This window comes from Arachis ipaensis, chromosome B3 (genome assembly GCF_059453495.1).
Source record: "Arachis ipaensis isolate K30076 ecotype BB chromosome B3, ASM5945349v1, whole genome shotgun sequence".
NCBI lineage: Eukaryota > Viridiplantae > Streptophyta > Magnoliopsida > Fabales > Fabaceae > Arachis > Arachis ipaensis.
This window is the reverse complement of record NC_142438.1, coordinates 11,863,540-11,887,073: the sequence shown is the minus strand read 5'-3', so window position 1 is coordinate 11,887,073 and position 23,534 is coordinate 11,863,540. Positions and strand designations below refer to the sequence as shown.

At 35.2% G+C, this 23,534-nt stretch overlaps 5 protein-coding genes across 7 annotated transcripts; 3 read left to right on the top strand and 2 right to left on the bottom strand.

The window, feature by feature from the left end:
* The first annotated feature begins 2,426 nt into the window (after positions 1 to 2,426).
* On the top strand, positions 2,427 to 4,072 carry LOC107632463 (geraniol 8-hydroxylase-like). The gene is made up of 2 exons (XM_016336138.3): positions 2,427 to 3,320; positions 3,458 to 4,072. The coding sequence occupies exons 1-2, from the start codon at positions 2,427 to 2,429 to the stop codon at positions 4,070 to 4,072; spliced, it is 1,509 nt and encodes a 502-aa protein (XP_016191624.1).
* Positions 4,073 to 11,392: 7,320 nt separating this feature from the next.
* LOC107629523 (P-loop containing nucleoside triphosphate hydrolases superfamily protein) lies at positions 11,393 to 15,458 on the top strand. Its single transcript, XM_016332335.3, has 8 exons — positions 11,393 to 11,865; positions 11,980 to 12,075; positions 12,246 to 12,356; positions 12,446 to 12,755; positions 12,858 to 12,948; positions 13,804 to 14,131; positions 14,312 to 14,460; positions 14,653 to 15,458. The coding sequence occupies exons 1-8, from the start codon at positions 11,563 to 11,565 to the stop codon at positions 15,164 to 15,166; spliced, it is 1,902 nt and encodes a 633-aa protein (XP_016187821.1). The 5' UTR covers positions 11,393 to 11,562; the 3' UTR covers positions 15,167 to 15,458.
* A 336-nt stretch (positions 15,459 to 15,794) lies between these two features.
* On the bottom strand, positions 15,795 to 17,405 carry LOC107629524 (NADH-ubiquinone oxidoreductase-like protein). Its single transcript, XM_016332336.3, has 3 exons — positions 17,152 to 17,405; positions 16,278 to 16,362; positions 15,795 to 16,145 (listed from the first exon to the last, which is right to left on the bottom strand). Exons 1-3 carry the CDS (start codon positions 17,272 to 17,274, stop codon positions 16,036 to 16,038), a joined length of 318 nt encoding a protein of 105 aa, XP_016187822.1. The 5' UTR covers positions 17,275 to 17,405; the 3' UTR covers positions 15,795 to 16,035.
* An 897-nt stretch (positions 17,406 to 18,302) lies between these two features.
* LOC107629526 (Rhodanese/Cell cycle control phosphatase superfamily protein) lies at positions 18,303 to 19,572 on the top strand. The gene is made up of 6 exons (XM_016332339.3): positions 18,303 to 18,432; positions 18,531 to 18,611; positions 18,692 to 18,765; positions 18,871 to 18,941; positions 19,033 to 19,086; positions 19,226 to 19,572. Exons 1-6 carry the CDS (start codon positions 18,416 to 18,418, stop codon positions 19,346 to 19,348), a joined length of 420 nt encoding a protein of 139 aa, XP_016187825.1. The 5' UTR covers positions 18,303 to 18,415; the 3' UTR covers positions 19,349 to 19,572.
* Positions 19,573 to 19,799: 227 nt separating this feature from the next.
* Positions 19,800 to 23,456, bottom strand: LOC107629525 (transcription factor-like protein DPB). 3 transcript variants are annotated; one of them, XM_016332338.3, is made up of 10 exons: positions 23,266 to 23,456; positions 22,609 to 22,865; positions 22,207 to 22,286; positions 21,972 to 22,015; positions 21,565 to 21,627; positions 21,323 to 21,469; positions 21,102 to 21,170; positions 20,801 to 20,896; positions 20,489 to 20,559; positions 19,800 to 20,402 (listed from the first exon to the last, which is right to left on the bottom strand). In XM_016332338.3, exons 2-10 carry the CDS (start codon positions 22,821 to 22,823, stop codon positions 20,171 to 20,173), a joined length of 1,017 nt encoding a protein of 338 aa, XP_016187824.1. In that variant the 5' UTR covers positions 22,824 to 22,865; positions 23,266 to 23,456; the 3' UTR covers positions 19,800 to 20,170. The 3 variants fall into 3 exon arrangements, with proteins under 3 accessions (XP_016187824.1, XP_020973803.1, XP_088365665.1); XM_021118144.2 differs by having other exon boundaries at positions 22,207 to 22,283; positions 23,266 to 23,434; XM_088509539.1 differs by lacking the exons at positions 22,609 to 22,865; positions 23,266 to 23,456 and adding an exon at positions 22,363 to 22,407 and having other exon boundaries at positions 22,207 to 22,283.
* Between the last annotated feature and the right edge of the window lie 78 nt (positions 23,457 to 23,534).

Here is a 23,534-nt window from a genome sequence, read left to right as displayed (position 1 = left end):
GTGTTACTTAAAAAAACTGTTACCAAAATATAAAAAGAAAGTGTGATTTTAATTTTAACAATACTTATATAATCACCGTAGTTACCATAATATAGTCATGCTAGAATCCAATATATATATATTTGCTACGATAATTATGGTTAGGGGTGGTAAACGGGCCGGTCCGCGTAACCCGCTGAAAAAGGCGGATTGGACTGGAAATTTGAAACCGTCAAACTTAAAAATTCCGCTTAACCTGCATCGCTTAATCCGTAAGTTTTGGCGGGCTTCGGCGGGGCAAAGCGGGCTTCCTCGCTAGGCCAGGCGTTTTTTTTGTCAGGACCATTTTTTTACAAATTTTTATGATGTTATTGATCTACAAGAGGATGAAGATGATAATTAAAAATGTTCTAAGTTATATTTTGGATTATGTTGATGTTTGATTGATTATAAATTTGAAGATGTTTAATTATATGTTTTGGATAATGTTTGTTTTGCTTTGGACAATGTTGGTTTTATTATTTTGTTTCAAAAAACTTAGTTTATAAGTATGTTTATTACATATTTATAATTATAAAGACTTTAATGTTTGTGAATTTAGAAATTATAATTTTTTTATATCTTTAAAAATTATAAATTTATTGAAATGGTTGTGAAATTATATATATTGTTTAATATTTATGGTTTATAAAAAGAAAAATTGGCAGCCAAGCCAGCCCGCCATTGGGCGAGACGAGAGAAGAATTCAGGACTATCTCACTAGGACGGGGATGGACGGGTCAACCCATCAGATGGCAGACTTTTGATGGGATGGGACGGACTTTTCCATTTGCCACCACTAATTATGGTAGCTACACAATTTTCACAATATTTAAAAAATTTTGTTAAAATTAAAGTAAACCCTTTTTCAATAAATAAAAATTATTAAAAAATATAAAAAAAAGCGTCATTAAGTTTTAGTAACACTTTTTAAGTGTTGTCAAATTAAATTCGTATAGGCATGATAGTTACCATAATAATAACCACCGTATATATTAATAAAGCTCTACATCCAAGCAAAATACTTAACCAAGTCTAACCAAATTGTTATAACAACTTTTTAAATTACGCGCTTCTCTCTCCTTCTCCTTCTCCTTCTCCTTATCCTTATCCTTATCCTTATCCTTATCCTTCTCCTTCCGCATTTTCTTCTTCTCCTCCTCCTCCAATGTTGCGTCTTTTTCTTTTTTGTTATCGTCATCATTAATAATACCAACATTTTGCGAACATTTTTATTAGTTCTGATTTTCTTTGCTATCATCATTAAATAATTTTGATTCATTTCTTAATTTAATTGAGATTCATTTGGATCCAAATTCGATGTATTTTTGTTAATGATTGAGTCTTTTTTAGCAAAAAAGAATGAAATTATTTATTATCACTTTATTCAATTGTATTATATTTCATTCCATTTTATTCAATTTGTCTTGAAAGCCATTCCAACCATTGAGACAAATTATTCATCGACAACACACCTGAATTGCAAATGAACCAAAAATATTATTAAAGCAAAACCATTGTATAATACCAAATGAACCTAAACATTTGTCCATTATATAAATTCGAATTCAGAAACACCTGCGTCTAAAATGAATCGGAAATATTGTCAAAGCGAAATCATTGTATAATACCAAATGAATCGAACATTTGTCCATTATATAAATTCGAATTCAGAAACACCTGCGTCTAGAATGAATCGAAAATATTATTAAAGTGAAATCACTGTATAGTATTAAATAAATCGAACATTGTCGATTATATAAATTCAAATTCAATTCAAAATGTTGGTTTTTATTAGCAAAATATTAGTGTTGTTGGTGATTACGATAATGAAAAACCTACGTGCACGAATTTAAAAGAAGGAGGAGGAGAAGGAGGAAATGGAGAAATAAAAGGAGAAGATGAAGACGAAGAAGTTGCGTTATTGAAACGCGCGTGTGATATACGTTGGTGTGATGAAAGTGATTTTTGTTGAATTCGAACCACCTTGATTAAATTTGGATACAAAAGTGTTTGAATGTGTAATTAGACTGTATTTATAACATGACGTAGTGTACTTTTGGAATAAAGAAAATATTTCTTATTTTCAGCCATTAATTTCTCTTTGCTCCATAATTTGTGCATACCGAAACTAGTGAAATTTCTTAACAACTAGAATTTTCAATCGAAAATATTGCTGATGCTTTGACCTATGGACTTTGAACACATTGCTGCTGAAGAAATGCCGAGTAAGATGTGGGACTTAGACAAAAAGGACAATGTCCACAAAAGTTATGCAAAAATAACATTTTTTTCCTATGTTTTTGTTTCCATTTTACATTAAGTTACAAGCATTTATTTTAGATCATTACACTAGTAAGTAGTAACCTCTAACACATCATCACTTTCTACCTTTGATTGTTCATGTAATGGATTTAGTATGTTTTGTGATGCTGCTGCTTCTTTTGACTTGCACCACTCTTTATTCTCTCCATTATCTAAATGTAAGAAGAAGCAAAGCAAACTATAAGCTTCCTCCAGGACCTTCTCCTCTTCCCATCATTGGAAACCTACATGAACTTGGAAATAAACCCCACCATTCTTCAGCCATTCTTGCAAAGATTCATGGCCCCATAATGACTTTGAAGTTGGGACAATTAACCACCATAGTGATCTCTTCAGCTGAAATGGCCAAAATGGTGCTTCAAACCTATGATCAGTTCTTATCGAATCGCACAGTTCCGGAGGCGGCAAGAGTTCACAATCACCATATTCATAGCATTGCCTTCATGCCTATGACACCTCTTTGGAGATCCCTTAGGAAGATATGCAACAATCAGTTATTCGCCAACAAGACTATTGACGCGAGGCAAGACTTGCGTCGCAAGAAAGTGCAAGAACTCCTTGGGGAGATCCATCAAAGTAGCCAAATTGGTGAAGGAGTGGATGTTGGAGAAGCAGCTTTCAAGACTACAATAAATTTATTGTCCAACACAATTTTTTCAATGGATTTGGTTCAATCTTCAGGTTCTGCTGCACGGTTCAAGGATTTAGTTGCCAATATCACCAAAGAGAGTGGAAAACCAAACTTGGCTGATTATTTTCCAGCCTTGAGAATGGTTGATCCACAAAGAATTAAAGCACACAATACCATTTATGCTGGGAAGTTATTGGATATCTTCCATGACTTGATTTACCAAAGGAAGAAGTTGATACTGAAAACAGGTTCTGACACCAATAAGGACATGTTAGAAGCTCTTCTTAACATTTCTCAAGAGAATAGCAAAGAGATGGACAAAATAAATATTGAACATTTAATGCTGGTATAAGCTCTCTTCTCATACTTTCTTTACTCAATTCAACTACAGCTATATCATATATGATTGTGATTGATGTATACTTACATATTTTGATTTTACAATTTATTTTCTTACTTGGTGACTTGGATTTTCATTGCTAGACCTTATTTGTTGCTGGAACAGATACAATCACATCTACATTAGAATGGGCAATGACTGAATTACTCAGCAATCCAGACACTATGACAAAGGCTAAAAGGGAGCTTGAAGAAACAATTGGAAAGGGAAACCAAGTTGAGGAATCAGACATAGCAAGATTACCATATTTACAAGCAATATTGAAAGAGACATTTCGTTTGCACCCTTCAGTGCCTTTTTTGATCCCAAGAAAAGCTGACACTGATGTAGAAATCAATGGCTATACCATACCAAAAGGTTCACAAGTGCTAATCAATGTTTATGCTATTGGAAGGGATTCAAATGTATGGAAGAATGACACAAATTTGTTCTCACCAGAGAGGTTCTTGGGATTAGAAACTGATGTTAGAGGGAGGCATTTTGAGTTGATACCATTTGGTGCTGGTAGAAGAATATGTCCTGGTTTAACATATGCTATGAGGATTTTGTTCTTGATGTTAGGTTCACTGGTTAATTGTTTTGATTGGAAGCTTGAAAATGATTCAAAAGCTGAGGATATTGATAAGGAAGAAGAATTTGGAATAACATTAAGAAAGTGTAAACCCCTTAGATCCATTCCAATCAAAGTAAATAACTAATCTCTTTACCTTGAAGGAAATTAAAACTCTGTTGTTTTTGCACTTTCCTATATCCTTTCATATAATGATGCTGACAAAGAGCTTTGATTATAATATTTTTCTTGTTAAGTGGATATGTACTTTTTGTGGCTTTAATATTTGGGTGAAAATCTTAAGTACTCTATATTTGAGGATTGTACCTCCACATGAATGTCAGCAATAGAACACTTAAAAGCAAGAAACAAAATGAACAATAAAAGAAGTGATTATAAGAACTATTTCTCCATGGGCAAGTGTGGTAGAACATGTCAACTTAGATACTAAGTAACATGTGGTTAGGTTCAAAAGTGATTATGATTCGCAAAATTTCATTCATTTCCACATGAAAAATGAAAAAAAAAAAGGTTAAAATATTAATTAAGAAATTATTTGTGAGATCACAAGAGAAGTAAAGTCTTAAATTGGGAGATTTTTAGAGGGAGATTCAATAGTTTCAAAATTCAAATCATTTTTCACATAAAAATGTGTTAGTAAGACTCTTTTAGTCTTCTATTGACATGTGATACTCTGTATTCCAGTTTAGTATAATGATTTTGTATGAGATGACAATATATAATTTATTTTTCATAAAGGACATTAGTGGGATATTTATTTTTAATATACTTAGTTATCTTTTCAATGAAAGTTCTTCGACCATTTTCAAAATCGCTACAATAAATCAAAATACAAAGCATCACATATTAGAAAAAACGTCTTACCAACACATTTTTATATTCGAAGAATGTTTTTCACTTCAGCATCATTAAATCTTTTTTTTAATATACAAAAAGTAGGAAGTAGTGATTACTTAATTTGGTAAAAAAAATAACCATTTATTTGTCTAACTATATGGCATTATAGTTTTGTAAAATAATACATGTATAATAACACTATATATAGGTGATTTTATTTGTGACTAATTAAAAATGTATTTTTTGTGTGTTTAAAAATTGTTGTGAAATAAAAGATATATATATATATAATAAAGATGTATAAATAGAAGACTCTATTATTAATATAATTAGCTCAATAATTATTATATATATATATAATAATATTATATGTTGTATTGTGTATATATATACAAAGATAAGAAAAAGTATTAAAAATAAAGAGAGAGAGATTTGCATTTGATACTATCTCAATATAATAAAGATGGTTAATATTGCTATTAATATTATATGTAAAGAGTAATAGAAAATAGAATTTAAAATACTTATAAAATAAAAGAAGAGAAAGAATTGTAATAGTAATATAAGGAGAAGGGTATTTGATTGCATAAAAGAGGATTGATTTATTTGTATGAAAAGGAAGGAAGAATAATATTTTTGTTCTGTTGTTATTGTTGTTTATTCCTTTTGCCCGTACATCCTTTTATAGGCATACAAAACTAGCTTTTTCAAACCTCATTAAATCCATTCTCTCTTGAGAATGATTCCTTCAATATTGAGAAGGTGAGTCTACGTGGTCATCCATATCACAACACTCCCCCTTGGATGACCATTCAGGATTATTGCCTCGTTAAAACCTTACTAAAGAAAAACCCAGTGGGAAAAAAAACTTTAGTGAAGGAAAAAGAGTACAATATCCTTTAGTGATGGGGACTGCCTCATTAAAAACCTTGTCAAGAAAAACCCAATGGGAAAAAACCTGACCAAGGTAAAAAGAGTACAGTCTCCCCCTCTTGTCGACATCATTTAATATCTCGAAATCGACGCATCCCAATCTCATGTACCAATCTTTCAAAGGAGGATTTCGGGAGTGACTTTGTGAATAAATCTGCCAGATTGTCACTTGAACGGATCTGTTGGACATCAATTGTCCCTTGATTTTGAAGGTCATGAGTGAAAAAGAATTTGGGAGAAATATGCTTTGTTCTATCACCTTTGATGTATCCGCCTTTAAGTTGAGCAATGCATGCTGTATTATCTTCAAACAGGACAGTTGGAGCTATCTTATGATCAATCAGTCCACATGATGACATAATATATTGAATCAAACTCCTTAGCCAAAAACACTCGCGACTAGCTTCATGAATCGCCAGTATTTCAGCATGATTAGAGGAGGTTGCTGCAATCGTTTGTTTCGTGGACCTCCATGATATAGCTGTACCACCATATGTGAACAGGTATCCTGTTTGAGATCTCCCTTTATGTGGATCAGACAAGTATCCAGCATCTGCATAGCCAACTAATTGTGACTTAGATCCATAGGGATAAAACAAACCCATATCAACCGTCCCATGAAGATATCGAAAGATTTGTTTGATTCCACTCCAATGTCTTCTGATTGGAGAGGAACTATATCTTGCTAGTAAATTCACAGCAAAAGATATGTCAGGTCGCGTATTATTAGCAAGATACATTAGCGCTCCAATGGCACTAAGATATGGTACTTCAGGACCAAGGATATCTTCATTTTCTTCTTTAGGACGGAATTGATCCTTTTTCACATCTAAAGATCTTACAATCATTGGGGTACTTAATGGATGTGACTTATCCATATAAAATCTTTTCAAGATCTTTTCTGTGTATGTTGTTTGATGAATAAAGATCCCACTTTTTATATGCTCGATCTGCAGGCCGAGACAAAATTTAGTTCTTCCAAGATCTTTCATCTCAAACTCTTCCTTTAGAATTTTTATAATTGTTGGAATCTCTTCAGGAGTCCCAATGATATTTAAATCATCAACGTACACAGCAATTATAATGAATCCAGAAGCAGTTTTCTTTATGAAAACACACGGGCATATATCATCATTCTTGAAACCGTTTTTGGCCAGATACTCAATAAGACGATTATACCACATTCGTCCAGATTGCTTTAGACCATATAAAGATCTTTGCAATTTGACTGAGTATAACCCTTGCGAATATTCATTGGATGGTTTAGATATCTTTAGTCCTTCGGGGACTTTCATATAGATATCCCGATCTAATGAGCCGTATAAATAGGCTGTTACCACATCCATTAAATGCATATGCAGTTTATGATATGCAGATAAACTGACCAAATAACGCAATGTTATCGCATCCACTACTGGAGAATACGTTTCTTCATAATCTATACCGGGCCTTTGTGAAAAACCTTGTGCCACAAGTCGGGCTTTATAGCGCACAACTTCATTTTTCTCATTTTGTTTTCTTACAAATACCTATTTGTATCCAACAGGTTTTACATCTGCAGGTGTACGGACTACAGGTCCAAAGACTTCACGTTTTGCAAGTGAGTCTAATTCAGCCTTCATGGCTGCTTCCCATTTTGGCCAATCACTTCTTTGTCGACATTCTTCGACTGATCTTGGCTCAAGATCCTTACTTTCATGCATGATATCTAATGCCACATTATATGCAAATATTTCATTGACAATTGTCTTATTTCGGTCCCATTTCTCTCCTGTAAAGACATAATTTATCGAGATCTCGTCATTTTCACAATTTTCAGGTACCTGAACGTCTTCTGGCATTATATCAGAATTTTGGACAACTGCGGGTGTCTCTACTATGTCTTTTTCAACAGGAATAGTATTTACCTCTTTTCTCTTTCGAGGATTTCTATCTTTAGAACCGACAGGCCTGCCACGCTTCTGGCGTGTATTTGCTTCAGTGGCTATTTTTCCTAGTGGGACATCAATTCGAATTGGGACATTTTCCGCCCTGCCACGCTTCTGGCGTGAATTCGCTTCAGTAGCTACTTGTCCTACTGGGACATCAATTCGAATTGGGGCATTTTCCGCTGGTATATAAGATTTGGTTATCCTCTTTGTATCGGAAAATGCATCAGGCAATTCATTTGCTATTCTTTGCAAATGTACAATCTTTTGAACTTCTAGTTCATATTGCGCTGATCGAGGATCTAAATGCATCAACGATGATGCATTCCAATTAAGTTCCTTTTCAGGAAACTTATTCTCTCCCCCTAATGTTGGAAATTTTGATTCATCAAAATGACAATCGGCAAACCGGGCTTTAAACACATCACCAGTTTGTATCTCAAGATACCTCACTATAGAGGGAGAATCATATCCAACATATATCCCCAATTTTCTTTGGGGTCCCATTTTGGTGCGATTAGGTGGTGCAATGGGAACATATATCGCACACCCAAATATTCTTAAATGGGAAACATTTGGCTGCTGGCCAAAAGCTAATTGTATAGGAGAGAATTGATGATAACTCGTTGGCCTCAAACGAATAAGTGCTGCGGTATGTAAAATAGCATGCCCCCAAACCGAGGTTGGGAGATTTGTTCTCATAAGCAAGGGTCTAGCAATTAATTGGAGGCGCTTAATAAGTGATTCTGCTAACCCATTTTGTGTGTGAACATAAGCTACTGGATGTTCAACACTTATTCCATTAGCCATACAATAAGCATCAAAAGCTTGGGAAGTAAATTCACCAGCATTATCAAGACGAATTGCTTTGATTGGATTTTCTGGAAATTGTGCTTTTAATCGAATAATTTGAGCCAGTAATCTCGCAAACGCCAGGTTGCGAGAAGATAATAAGCACACATGTGACCATCTCGAAGATGCGTCTATTAGGACCATAAAATATCTAAAAGATCCACATGGTGGATGAATAGGCCCACATATATCACCTTGAATCCTTTCTAGGAATTCAGGGGACTCAAATCCAATCTTTACTGGTGATGGCCTTAAAATTAACTTCCCTTGAGAACATGCAGCACAACAAAATTCACTAGATTTAAGAATCTTCTGGTTCTTTAGTGAATGTCCATGAGAGTTTTCAATAATTCTCCTCATCATGGTTGTTCCCGGATGACCCAATCGGTCGTGCCAAGTTATGAACTCATTTGAGCTAGTAAACTTCTGGTTTACAATGGCATGTGATTCAATTGCACTAATCTTGGTATAATACAACCCAGATGAAAGTGAGGGTAATTTTTCTAATATAACTTTCTTATTTGAATCATGAGTTGTGATACATAAATACTCATGATTTTCCTCATTCATCGTCTCAACATGATATCCATTTCGGCGAATATCTTTGAAACTCAACAAGTTTCTCAGAGACTTGGTAGATAATAGTGCATTATTTATTATAAATTTTGTTCCTCCAGGAAACAAAATTATAGCTCTTCCGGAGCCTTCTATCACATTGCCTGAGCCAATAATAGTGTTAACATATTACTCTTTTGGCACAAGATGGGTAAAATATATATCACTTTTGAGAATAGTGTGTGAACTTGCACTATCCGCAAGGCATACATCTTCATTACATATCCTTGCCATTCTTCAAAAACAAATAATAATAAAATGAGTAGTATGCATAGTTAAATTGAATACTTGATCAGAATTATTTTTCTAAGAAACACTGTACATAAAATAATGTCATATGCTGAAATTTTATTTTAAAATTTGACACAATTAATAATTTCAAAATTCATAAATATTAATATTTCATTATTTATGTACATCACATTTGAAACTTAAATACATAGAAAATAAAACTTAACAATAAGTTCTTTACATTATTTATTTACATATATACTTCACAATCCCACAGATTAAACTATTCCATCATTGATCAAATGACCAATATTTCCTTCAGGATCCTCAAAGAAATCAGATACATCATAATGAGTGGTGGAGTTCTCAGCATCATTTGAAACAAAATTTGTTTCCTTTCCTTTGTCGTTCTTTTTCAAAGATGCCTGGTAAAGATCGACTAGGTGCCTTGGGGTACGACAGGTACGTGACCAATGGCCCTTTCCACCACAACGGAAACACTTCTCCTCGGTTGATTTATTCTGCCCGATATTCCTTTCTTTGTCCCACTTCTGGTGAGATCCTCTCTTTTGAACATAATTCTTTTTCCTTCCATAATTTTTCTTATTGTTAAAACCTTGCCATTTACCTCTTCTGGGGTAATTTGCCACATTTACTTCAGGAAATGGGGTAGCGCCAGCTGGGCGCGCTTCATGATTTTTCAATAACAACTCATTGTTGCGTTCAGCAACAAGAAGGCAAGAAATTAACTCAGAATATTTTTTAAATCCTTTCTCTCGATACTGCTGCTGCAGGAGCACATTCGAGGCATGGAAGGTTGAGAAAGTTTTTTCCAACATATCATGATCAGTTATTTTTTCTCCACACAATTTCATTCGTGAGGTGATTCGGAACATTGCAGAATTATATTCATTTATAGATTTAAAATCTTGTAAACGCAAATGCGTCCATTCATACCGGGCCTGAGGAAGTATCACCGTTTTCTGATGATTATACCTTTCTTCAAGGTCTTTCCAAAGATCTGCAGGATCTTTTAATGTAAGATATTCATTTTTCAATCCTTCGTCAAGATGACGACGGAGAAAAATCATGGCTTTAGCTTTATCCTTCTGGGATGCATTATTTTCAGCCTTAATGGTATCTCCAAGATCCATTGAATCAAGATGGATTTCAGCATCTAATATCCATGATAAATAATTGTTTCCAGATATATCAAGAGCATTGAATTTAAGATGAGAGAGCTTCGACATAATGAAAATTTGTTACCTGAGTCTTCCTAAAAATTTGATCAGAGTCTCGTGCTGATAACGTGTTGTGAAATAAAAGATATATATATATATATAATAAAGATGTATAAATAGAAGACTCTATTATTAATATAATTAGCTCAATAATTATTATATATATATATATAATAATATTATATGTTGTATTGTGTATATATATACAAAGATAAGAAAAAGTATTAAAAATAAAGAGAGAGAGATTTGCATTTGATACTATCTCAATATAATAAAGATGGTTAATATTGCTATTAATATTATATGTAAAGAGTAATAGAAAATAGAATTTAAAATACTTATAAAATAAAAGAAGAGAAAGAATTGTAATAGTAATATAAGGAGAAGGGTATTTGATTGCATAAAAGAGGATTGATTTATTTGTATGAAAAGGAAGGAAGAATAATATTTTTGTTCTGTTGTTATTGTTGTTTATTCCTTTTGCCCGTACATCCTTTTATAGGCATACAAAACTAGCTTTTTCAAACCTCATTAAATCCATTCTCTCTTGAGAATGATTCCTTCAATATTGAGAAGGTGAGTCTACGTGGTCATCCATATCACAACAAAAATAACACTTTTTTGTAGAATTTTACAATAAATGAATCCACCCAAAATTCACAGTTTAATAGATTTTAAATGTTAGTTGGTGAATTTTTTTTCCTTTTGTCAATTAGGTCTTGTAACATGTTTAAGGTTTGTTAAGCCATGATCGGGTCGGATCCCCAAACCCAAACCGAATCCTTACCCGCCACTCCGTGTTTGCTGTGCAAGAAAAGCAAAAACTCGGAAACCCTACCAAAACCCCTGAAATGAAAAACCGAAAGCTCTCTTCTTTTTTCATTCCCATGGAAGCTAACACTTAAAAACCTCATCTTTTTGTGTTAAACCTTCTTCTCCCTTTTTGCTTTTCATTCTCATTTTCCGAATTATCGAACAAAATGGCGAAAACAACCTATGCGGCGGGTTTGTTGTCAGCCATAGCAGCCGCAGCTGGTTTCTCTCAAAGCCACACTGCTTCTTATGCTGATGGCCCTTTTAACTTTCCCTTCACCAACCTTCCCCAACAACCGCCACAACCGCCTCCTCCTTCCGATGGAAAATCGCCGCCGGAGGCGCCGCCGCCGCCGCCTAAGGTTCGAAATGACCATCCTAGGACCACTTCTGCTGGGTTTGATCCTGAGGCTCTGGAGAGAGGTGTCAAGGCACTCAAGGAGATTTCCTCATCTCCTCATGGCAAAAAGGTTCGGACTTTGCACTGGGGGTGTTTGTTATAATGCCCTTTTTGTTATTTTAATCTGGCTTTTATGTACTTGTTTATGTAATTGATATGGTGTGTTTTTTGTCTTAAAAAAAAGGTTTTTGATGTTATAAAAAAACAAGAGGAGACAAAGCAAGCTGAATTGGCTGCAAAGGTGGCAGAGTTTAAGGAAATGAAAGCACAACACGAAATTGTAGGTTGATCATCGTGACGTGTTCTAGTTTATTTTATTTTATTTTAATTGGAATGATTAATGTTTAGGTATAGTAAACTGAAGTTGTCTATGATAGTTGAATATTCATGTTTAATCTTTTTGCTTTGCTCTTTGTTTTGTGTTTATTTTGTTATTTGCTTGCATCGCAGGAGAGACAAAGGATTATATATGATGAACAAAAAAAGTTAGCCCAGCATCAAGCACAAACTAAATCCCAGATTGCTAAATATGAGGATGAATTGGCAAGGAAGAGGATGCAGGTATTAAACCTTCTGAAATTCGGGGAATTTATATGTGTTTATTTTATGTGGTGATGCAATGTTTCTCATTATTTTATTGTTATTGTCAGGCAGAAAATGAGTACCAGAGAGCTAGGAATCAAGAGTTAGTAAAAATGCAAGAAGAATCATCAATCAGACAGGAGCAAGCTCGACGTGCAACAGAAGAACAGATTCAAGCACAACGGAGGCAAACTGAAAGAGAGAAGGCTGAGATCGAACGTGAAACAATCAGAGTAAGGGCTATGGCAGAAGCAGAAGGAAGAGCACATGAAGCAAAGCTAGCTGAAGAGGTCAACAGGCGAATGCTAGTAGATCGTGCTAATGCAGAGCGAGAAAAATGGGTCGCTGCCATCAATACTACTTTTGAACATATTGGAGGTACATTTCCCCCAGATGCATGAATGTCTCTGTGCATTTGTGGTTTTAGATTTATAGACTACTTATAACCCCGAACATGAACACTTGATACATCTTCCGCAGGGGGATTGAAAGCCATTCTAACAGATCAAAACAAGTTGGTTGTAGCAGTTGGTGGAGTGACTGCCCTGGCAGCTGGGGTCTACACAACGAGGTATAGATCATTCAGCAAACTTGGAATGTGCAATTACTTCCTCATAAATTTAATGATCCCTTTTAGGATTTCTTTTAGAAGCTTACAGTTGGCATGGCATGCATTACACATCTGTTTCCATCTGCTCAATCATGTTCTTATTGGTTATTAGTAAAAATTCTTTACCATGCTCCTTTGTTTATTCTTTTTCTAAAACTCAACCTAAACTGGTCAATCTGTCTCACCGAATGGTTGACTGATGGATTTTGGCCTTGGTTTCATGATGTCAATTGTCAGATACCACTTATCAATATATTAGCTAAGAACGAAAAAACTCCCAAATATTATTATTTTACTGATGATAGATGAATCTTTTTCTCTGCTTCAATGTTAAGGCCAAAACTTGACATGTGAAGCATAGGTACTATGGTATGTATTTCAGCTAAAGGTTTTCCTCTGTGGATGCATTTGGTACTATACAGTTTGTGTGTGTAGTTACAGATATTTTTTCCTTCATCAGGAAGTTTGAAGTTTGACTTGGGAGCTTTAGAAACATGTTTAAATATCTCTTTATATTAGATATAATACTCACACAAAGGCAGAAATACTAAGAGCTGGTGTAGGTCTTAAATTAATACCTTTGTGATATTGCACAGCCTTCACTTTTAGATATCATCAACCTTAAGTACTTCTGTTTTTATTTTTTATTTTTTCCCACTTTCCACATCAATGGTCCTTCTTTCTCATAGTAACTTGTGACGTACTGTCATCTGCATGCTAGGTCTTCGTAATATTCATAATAACTTACGTGATATGATTTTTTAAGTTGCTGTCACTGAAGTAATGGCTTGTGCTGGTCATTCTTGGTCAATACAGGGAAGGTGCACGGGTTATTTGGGGATATGTGGATAGGATTTTGGGACAACCATCATTGATCCGAGAGTCATCCAGAGGGAAATACCCTTGGTCTGGTGTGTTTTCCCGGGCCATGAGCTCCCTGTCTCGTCGTAGTGATGCAACTTCGAAAAATGGAAATGGTTTTGGTGATGTAATTTTGCATCCCTCACTTCAAAAACGGATTGAGCAGCTGTCGTCTGCAACGGCAAATACAAAAGCACATCAAGCACCATTCAGAAACATGCTTTTCTATGGCCCTCCAGGAACTGGGAAGACAATGGCTGCTAGAGAATTGGCTCGTAAATCTGTATGATATTTTACTCGTAATTATATTTGTCATCCTATTGAAGTGTTAAATATCATCTACTTTTCTCATCCATAGGTCACAAGAAATAGTTGAGACTTTCTGTGCTCATTATTTTATCCCCTGGAATTCTTCCCTTTTAAATTAATTATGGTTTTCTGTTTCTCTTTCAATTTTATGTAGGGGTTAGATTATGCATTGATGACTGGAGGAGATGTTGCTCCACTGGGATCACAGGCTGTAACAAAAATACACCAGTTGTTTGATTGGGCTAAGAAATCAAAAAAGGGTTTATTGCTTTTCATTGATGAAGCCGATGCATTTCTGTGCGAGTAAGCAATGCTGCGTCCAACTTCAATTAATTATTTTCCCTAATGTCTATAGCCACATAAATGTGTCCACTTTTCAAGAGAATGCTGTTTTTGTTTTTCTTTTTTTAAGTGAGCAGAAGATTTTGTAGAGGGAGATTATTAGTTATTATCTTTGTTTTCCTGACAATTGTTTGCACTGAATCAACTTTGCAGGCGGAACAAGACCTATATGAGTGAAGCACAAAGAAGTGCACTAAATGCTCTTCTCTTCCGAACTGGCGACCAGTCTAAAGACATAGTCCTTGCACTTGCCACAAATCGACCAGGTGATCTTGATTCAGCTGTGGCAGATCGAATCGACGAGGTCTTGGAATTTCCCTTACCTGGGGAAGGAGAGCGCTTTAAACTTCTTAAGCTCTATTTGGACAAGTACATAGCCCAAGCCGGATCGAGGAAGTCGGGTTCAATTCAAAGCTTGTTCAAAGGAAACCCGCAAAAGATAGAAATTAAAGGATTGACTGATGATATCATAAAGGAAGCGGCAGCTAAAACCGAAGGATTTTCTGGAAGGGAGATAGCAAAACTGATGGCAAGTGTTCAAGCTGCTGTATATGGGAGCGAGAACTGTGTGCTTGACCCAAGCCTGTTCCGCGAAGTGGTAGATTACAAAGTTGCAGAGCATCAACAGAGAAGAAAGTTGGCAGGTGCTGATAAAGCTAGTGCTTGAGAGGATGTTCATTATCTTAGATTGTGCCATGAACCCTTCTATTGTTGGTATAAGCCTTAGTTTGTATGCAAATTTTAGCTCACATAAAGGGGGTTGACCCGCCATTTTATTCATTGATTATCCCCAACGACAAGAGGGAGATTTTGGAATTTGAGTATAGTCGAGTTTAATTTTACCGACTGATAATTATCGTTAATAGTTCGTATCCAACTTTAACTACTTCCGATATTGTTCTCTCCTGGTCCTGGCTATGGATAATAAATGGAGGTTGCATACAGCCCTTGAAGCTTGAGTTTTATTTCTTGAAAATATTATGACTTGCCATTTACATAGTGATCACACTATTTGCATACATTTGAGGATGAAGGATCAACAAACTAATCCATATTTGCATCATAAAATTTTCAAGATTTATATCATCGAGTTACAAATTCAATAGTGGAATTTTGCATTTTGTTTGTTCATATAATTTATAAGGTAATAAATTCGGAACTATTGTGATCGAGACCTAATTCTTTCATATTACTACAGCTATGTGAATAATGGCATGAAGATCTCTTACAAACTTTTTTAACCCACCATAGGAGCTTTTCCCAACCTAGGAATCACAAGATGAAAAATTGATCACTGAATGAAAATGTACGTCCATTCTTAAGCAAATTAAATAGCTCTGCAAATCACAAAGTGACAGCATCCCATCACTACTAGCAGATAGTGACATGAACAACCTTGTATTTTTTTTATTTAACATATTGTAACAAAGAAGTATCCTTGTAGCATTTAGTCGGGAAACATTTTACCAGCATAAAAAATATTGTTCAGCAGCAACCACCAAAATACAGACCAGAATACTTGTAGACAGCATTTTCCTAATGATGATGATCCTGATAATAACGTAGGCCACAATATTTGCAAATAGCTGGCTCGTCCTTATCAAGGCATATGTACTCAATTGGGTGCCCAAGTGCAGGATTAGTATCTACAACAACATACAGCAACACCCAAATTAGTTCTTAATAAAGATGTTAAAAGTAAAACTTTAAAGTTTATATCTCTTTCTATAAATCTTTTGCAAGTTGGACGGGATAACTGAATTTTGCAAAAATTGTACCTCCTTCACAAGCAACTATCCTGTCTTCAACCTTGATAGGTGGAACTTCATTAATCAGCTCCATTGGAGATTTCTTGCTTGTATCCTATTACAGAAGAAACAAGCATGAGTTTAACAAACGCCCTTCTATAAGCAGGAATGAGTTAAGATTCTAACACATGAAGGAGTGAAGGACCAACTCATTCAAGTTAAACTTAAAACACAATAAGTTAAAGCTGCTGAAAAGACAATGTGGCCTGTTCACTAAGAAAGTAATTCAGATTTTCCAATATTCAAATTGCAAACTCTTCCATATATTATAATCTAGATATCCTCTAACATAGCAAAATTTTGAACCAGTGACTTACTAATTTATTTTTCACGTTCTCCCCCTATATGCAAACATCTAGATATAGACATATAGTATCGAATACATACTGTGTAATTCATTGAAACTTTTGCTTCACCTCTTCTATTATAGAATTATGTTTAAACAATGTACAAATTCCAAAATAAACAGCAGTTTATATTACAAATACATTTATCAACGAGATTTTCATTTTTAGCAATGGAATTGGAGGAAAAAAAATAAGTGTTCTCTTTTACCACGATCTTCCACACACTTTGAAACAACACCCTCATCTATCATTATGTCTACAGAGTAATCCAAGAAATAAAAACCACAATTTGGAAGATCATTTCACGAAATTGTAATTTGAATCCAATAACTGGAACTAAATTCCTATTAGAAATAGCTAACAAACAAATACAAGTGAATAACCTAATTAGATTCCAAAACCAGGCACAACCTAAAAATGATTATTTCTTATTCCAATTAAATGGAAACGTAACATTTGGATCTCGCGAACAATGGCGTTAAGACGGAAACGGTTACCTGCATCCACTTGGCGGTGTGCTCACTGATTTGAGTGCTCACAAGGCTCAACCTCCTCGTGCCCGTCGCCGACGACGCGAGCTTCGACGATTTCATGAGACCTCTCAACAAACTCGACGCCATTTCACAAACCCTAAATTGAATCAAATATCAGAAAAATACGACTGAAAATTGAGGATTTTGATTCAGCTTCAGCAAGATGAATCAAAGTGTGGGTATTCGCAGCTTGTCGAATTGAAGAAACTCACACCCCGTACCTCACAAAACGATGGCCGTTGGAGAAAGTGCTCTAATTGGGCCTCGTCTAACCATTCCAATGGGCCGGCCCATATTTTATTGGTCCCAATAAACTCTGTTAAGATCCACCAAAGATGATGATAGTATGATACCCATTACATTTGAAAACCAATAAAACAAAATGATAACCCATTACAATTGACAAAAATTCTGTAAAAGTAAAATTTATCAACATGACTAATTAACTTGGATTGTTTGAGTGATCAACTCATATATAATTAATCAAGTGTCAATAATTCAAATCTTACCCAGTCAGAGGTCCTCTTTGGAGGATTCTGTGGCAAACAAAAATTTTAAAACTACATATTAGTTGTGTCACTCCATTCTTCTCTATTTGCTTGGAAGAATATCAAAGTACCTACAAACAATAAATATCTCATCTTTGTAATTTCTTTATTTGCAATTTATTTTTATACAATATTTAAATTTTATATTAAAAAAATAGTAGCTGTAAATATATCTTTTTTTAATTTTTATTGGTCCGAATTGTAGATATTTTTGAAATACGAATTAATGCAGAAAGTATTTCTCCATGAAGAGTGAGTATCATGTGAAGTAAAGCTGCCCTTGCCTTGTTCAGTTCCAGCATCATGAGTTGTATAAGATCGATGGCTAATAATCCAATTGATGCCTTATGTGCATTATAAAACATTTTGGTCAACTATTACTTTCCTAGTTTCCTTCAACTAGGGACTAAATAACTAGAAATTTCTGATAGAAAGTATAATTTTATGTTTATATACACATCATACATAAGCTGCAATGAATTACTATTTCTCCAAAAAATATTTGCTTACTTGGATCACAAGCTAATAGTTATGTCAACGTATAATTGCAATAATATATATGGATCAGAGGGTCAACGTTAAAGGCACCATCAGCCTAAGCCTTTGCTTCCGAAGCTATTCTTCATCTGCACTGCATTGCAAACTTTACGAAGTGCCAAGCTTTGTGGAGGAAGAAAGGAATGGAAGACCACAAGGAGTAAGAGTTCTGAATGGATTCCTCTAACATGACCTTGCTTTCAATAATTCTAAGCCTGTTTAGTTGCACTCATTTTTCTGATTGATCTCCTTTTGCAGGCATCAAAATTTTGTAACCATCGACGTGCATGCCGCCAAAGATATGCTTAACTTGGATGGTTACCACTATCTCGATGTGAGGTAAAATTTTGACTTCTGAATTTTGGGTTTCTGGAGGAAACAATGAGGAAACTGAATTGCTTAATCTTGCCCTTGAATAGAACTGTTGAGGAATTCAAGAAGAGCCACGTTGAGAATGCACAAAATGTTCCGTACATGTTCCTTACAGAACAAGGTATGTCATGTGAATGATATGTTAATAGCTTATCTTTTGATTCTTGTTCTGAAGAGGCTGCTACTGGGTTATTCTCTGTCCACTGTCCTGTATGGAAATAAACAGGAAGGGTGCAAAACCCTGATTTTATTGACCAGGTTGAAGCAATATACAAGAAGGATGATCACTTAATTGTGGTAAGAGATTAATAAGTTTGAGTTCTCTCTAAAATATAAACATTTAACGATATCCTAGAGATGCTGATGGATAAAAAAATAAAAAATTCAGGCTTGCAATAGCGGAGGAAGAGCATCCCGAGCCTGCGTTGACCTGCTTGATCATGTAAGTCAACTAATCTTAAGGTCTCAATCTTGATTCATGTCAATATGTGCAATTTGGATAAGAATTGGTACAAGGGATTGTGGGAAATAGAATCTCGTTATGGCCATCGATTAATGATTACCCATAAAATAAAACACAGGGATATAAGCATGTTGTTAACATGGGAGGAGGCTACTCGGCTTGGGTGGATGCTGGTTTTGCCGGGGACAAGCCACCAGAAGAGCTCAAAACCAGTTGCAAGTTCCATCCTAAGCAATCTTAATTCGAATTTTATGAACGCAAGCACAATGTTATTGATTTTATTATTTTAATGAGGAAGATATTGCTGCTGCTTGTTTTGTATGAATAAACGTAAATTGTACTTGTGAGTTGTGAGGGAGCTGGTTCTGTATTCTCTTTCCAGTTGCTATCCCAAAGTCTTCTTACATTGCTTGTGACAAATGACTTGGTAACATCAATGGTTCAAGTTGTGGTTTATTAATAGAAATATGAGGAAATAGTTTGTATAAAGGGGCGTATTTCCACGTCTTTAACTTAGTTTTGAGCTTTAAAACTGCATGCGGTCGTGTAGTTGTAGAAAAGTTGAACTGGGATGCTACATGACCAAACTAAAGAAGAACAATATTCTAGACAGAAACATCATAAGAAATAAACCAATTATTCAGTTCCAAGAGAATGCTGTGTATAAAGCATCTCTTTCAAACTGCAACTGCTATCTCTATCTAGTAAATGCTACAAGGCAAGGAAGGCATGCAAGAGACCAAGCACTGGCCCAAACACCACCAAGTATTAGACATAGACTAGAAAACTTTACATTATGGATAGCTGAATACCGAAATTAGTTGTATGCTGATTCCATTCCATGATCTATCATCTATGGACTACTAATCATAACAGAAATTATGGAAGGAAACCAAAGAATTTGCAAGTGTCTAACCCTAACAATAAAGAAGCATACAGATTGATCTTAACCTACAGAATGACTTGGCTGTACTACTGACTATCTATCCTATTGATTTCCGGCAAATTTTACAAATATACAAACATGCTTAAATGAGGCAACATGAGAAGATAAAATTGATTATTAAGGCTCATTCTTAACTCTTGCCTTCAATATCCCAGGGAGTGGAGGTGATGTGGGAGGCCTAGCTGGAAGATTCGTAACTGAAGGAGGAACTTGTGACTGATTCAAGCCTGACATGCTAGAACCTTCACCTCCATCGGCAAGATTGTGTGTCGTATTATCACTCTGTGGTCTCCCACAGAACTTCATTGCCTTTAGGACATAGTTGTCATCATGCAGCTCAAAAGGAGTACTGCAGAGAGAGAGAGTTATGCATGAATTGAAAAGTTGGGACAAGAAAACATCAAAATGAGATACATGCAGTTGAAGCTTTCTTACCTATTGAAATCAAAATGCACAAGCTGCATATCTTCTGATATTTCCACTTCAACAGTTGCATGAGGACGTGTCTACAGTTTTTAAAAAAAGTCAGATGTATGAAAATCTACCAAAACTCAATACAAGGGTCACAACACTGCGAGATCTCATATATTTCATATAGTTTCAAAATCAGCCGATTGCTACATGCCAATTAGGGAGTTAACAACAACAAAATATAGAATAAGAATGACTATACAGATGAAGATCCAAGGGGAAAAAATGACATGTTCTACTGAACAAAAAACAAGAGACAGTGGGATGCGGGTATACCTGTACCAGAATAAAAGGTAAAGATACACCACTGGGAGGGTTTTCTGAGCTATATAATTGCTCATTTCTTTTTATAAGGTTCTGAATACCTACAAACTTGATTAAACAATACAGGTAGTTAGCACACAGAAACTAAACATAACAGAAATTAAACCATTTGTTCACAACTTATATAACCAAGTGCCAATTTCAAATGGTGCAAACCAGGTATAGTATTTCATATTTTCATTCCTGTTTCATTTTTACTTTCTGGAATAAAATTCACTCCCATTTGGAAATAGAGAGAGGGGGATGGACTTACTTGCTCCTCCAGCTCATGCAAATATGCTGTTTTCTTCTCAATTTTACTCCTGAGCACAAGACGTTCTGACTGTTGAACAATTAATACCAAGGTATTAATGTGTTATAAACTTATAAAGATCCTTCATTGTATTTTTTGGATAAGCTCAAATCATCATTGTAGAGAAAACATAGCATAACTACTTGGATGAAAATAGAAAAAACTTGAGGCTGTCTGCAAACCTTTAGTTCTTCAATATCGTTCACACTAGTACGAGGAAGACCCTTCCATTGTATTTCCTTTTTATCCTTCGAAATAATATCCATTGCCATGAGAACGTTCAGAGCATCATAGACCCTTCTACGGATATTTTTCTCATCATATTGTTGCTGATAAAGTTCAGCCCAAGAAACATAAGTTACTTATCTTAAACATTCAATCTGTGAAAAAGAATATAAAACAGAAATTTGTTTATATGAGAAACCTGATCAGGAGACAAACCACTGTTGCCTGGATCAGCAAATTCAGCCACAAGTTCATCTGCTACCTGTAATGTAACCACAATCACATTAAAGTGAAATAGCAAACTAAAAATTATGAATAATATCTAGAAAATAAATTTGAGGACAGGGAGAGAGCATGAAACAATCAAAGACATCATAATAAAAATTTTCTGAGAGGTGAATCAATTTCATGAACAACTTTGCCCCGAAAAATAAAATGCATGTACCTTGACATAATAATAAAGAAATCAATTGGAAGTACAAATGAGTTGTAAATGAACATTATTCAGGTGCATATATATAAATACACACACATACATACAAACATAAACTGAAGCTAAAGAGTAATTCAAAAGTAGCAAAAGCTGACTTCAGACAACCACCTAACCTCATTGTAAGTTGTTCTTCCCTTGCTTTCTACCTTCTCACAAACTGAAGACAAAACCAGAAAGAAAATTATCATGATGTCCAACTACAAGTTGTAAGAATCTAAATATCGGTGCTACAAAACTTCAGTTTTAGTGTCTCAATTACTGCATATGAACTCACAACTTTGCTAGGTTATTGTTAATTGGAATCAATTTGTTAAAGAACAAATCAATCAAAGAGGATAGATGAAAAACCTTTCATACTAAATTGACGGAGCCCTCTTCCACTTTTATCAGGTCCAACTGCCCGTTGACCTCTCTTTTTCTTCTTGCTACTGTGTGATATAATCAATTAAAGGAACAAAGAATTTAAATTAGTAGCAAGATCAGAGGCAGATAATTGCGACTTACATGTAATAGTACACAGCCAAATTCATGCTCATTCCAAAACTTTTCCATTTCCTTTCTTGATAAACTCAGTAAGACGAAGCCTTTAGCATAAAATATATGCAGATCAATTAAACAAAAAATGACCAACAATTCCTCCATAAAAGCAAAAATAGAATAAACATAAAATCCACAGGTCAAAGCTGAATTGCACTCTCAATCTTATGAACAATAGATTTACTAAAACTCAAGAGAATACAGGGGACTCACCCAACTGGCCCCTGCGATCCAGCATCATCGCCTTGTATGTCAAGATGATCTAATTTGAGACAGGTGCTATCACCAGCTGGCGTTGCCAACCCAGCACTCTTACTAGTCGACCCCGATTGTCCTGAACCCGTGGTTCCACAGCCTGGCAGCTCCTCCTCTTCTTCTTCCTCCTCCTCCTGTCCCTCCTCACCCGATTTACGGGGTCGCATTCCCATCTCTGCAAGTCACTCACCTATAGACTTTGCCAATTCTAAAACCTACGAATAGAAGAAACAAAAGGGACTTCAATTGAACAGGAATATTCTCCATTTCAAGCCTATACCAGGAAGATTCCCTATTCCATACTAACTAAAACGAAAACAAGATAACAAAATCTTCAAATCGCAACGATGAACCAAACAAACTCACCTCTCAGATGCAGTTCAAGTACAAACTACAAAGTAATCAAATAAATGATATCCAAATTAAGCAGCATAAAAACACGCAAAATGGAGCAGAATCTCTAACCCTTCATCCGAGGGAAGAATGAGAATAAGTATTCAGAAAACGGTCGAATAAAAAAGGGGGGAAATGGCGCCTAGGGGCTAGGGCACGCAAAAACGAAGAAAAGTTGCAAATATTGAAGGGAAAGGAGTAGTAGGAGGGAAGGTAGCGTACCAAGGTGGTTGTGAGCGGCGGAGGTGGCGGAGCATACGGCGAAGAGAAGTGAACAGATCTGAATTGGGTTTGTTGAACGTAGCTGAGCACTGAAAAAGTGATGATGCGGTTTCGCTCCAAAATTGATTTTTTAACTGCTGTGTCACTATTATGTGTATGCCTTCTTCAGCCTTCAGCGCAACCGAATAAGCGCCATTTGCCTACTTAAATGCTCTTTTTCTAGAACAACTTTAGTAATATAATTAATATTACTCAACTTTTTTATTATA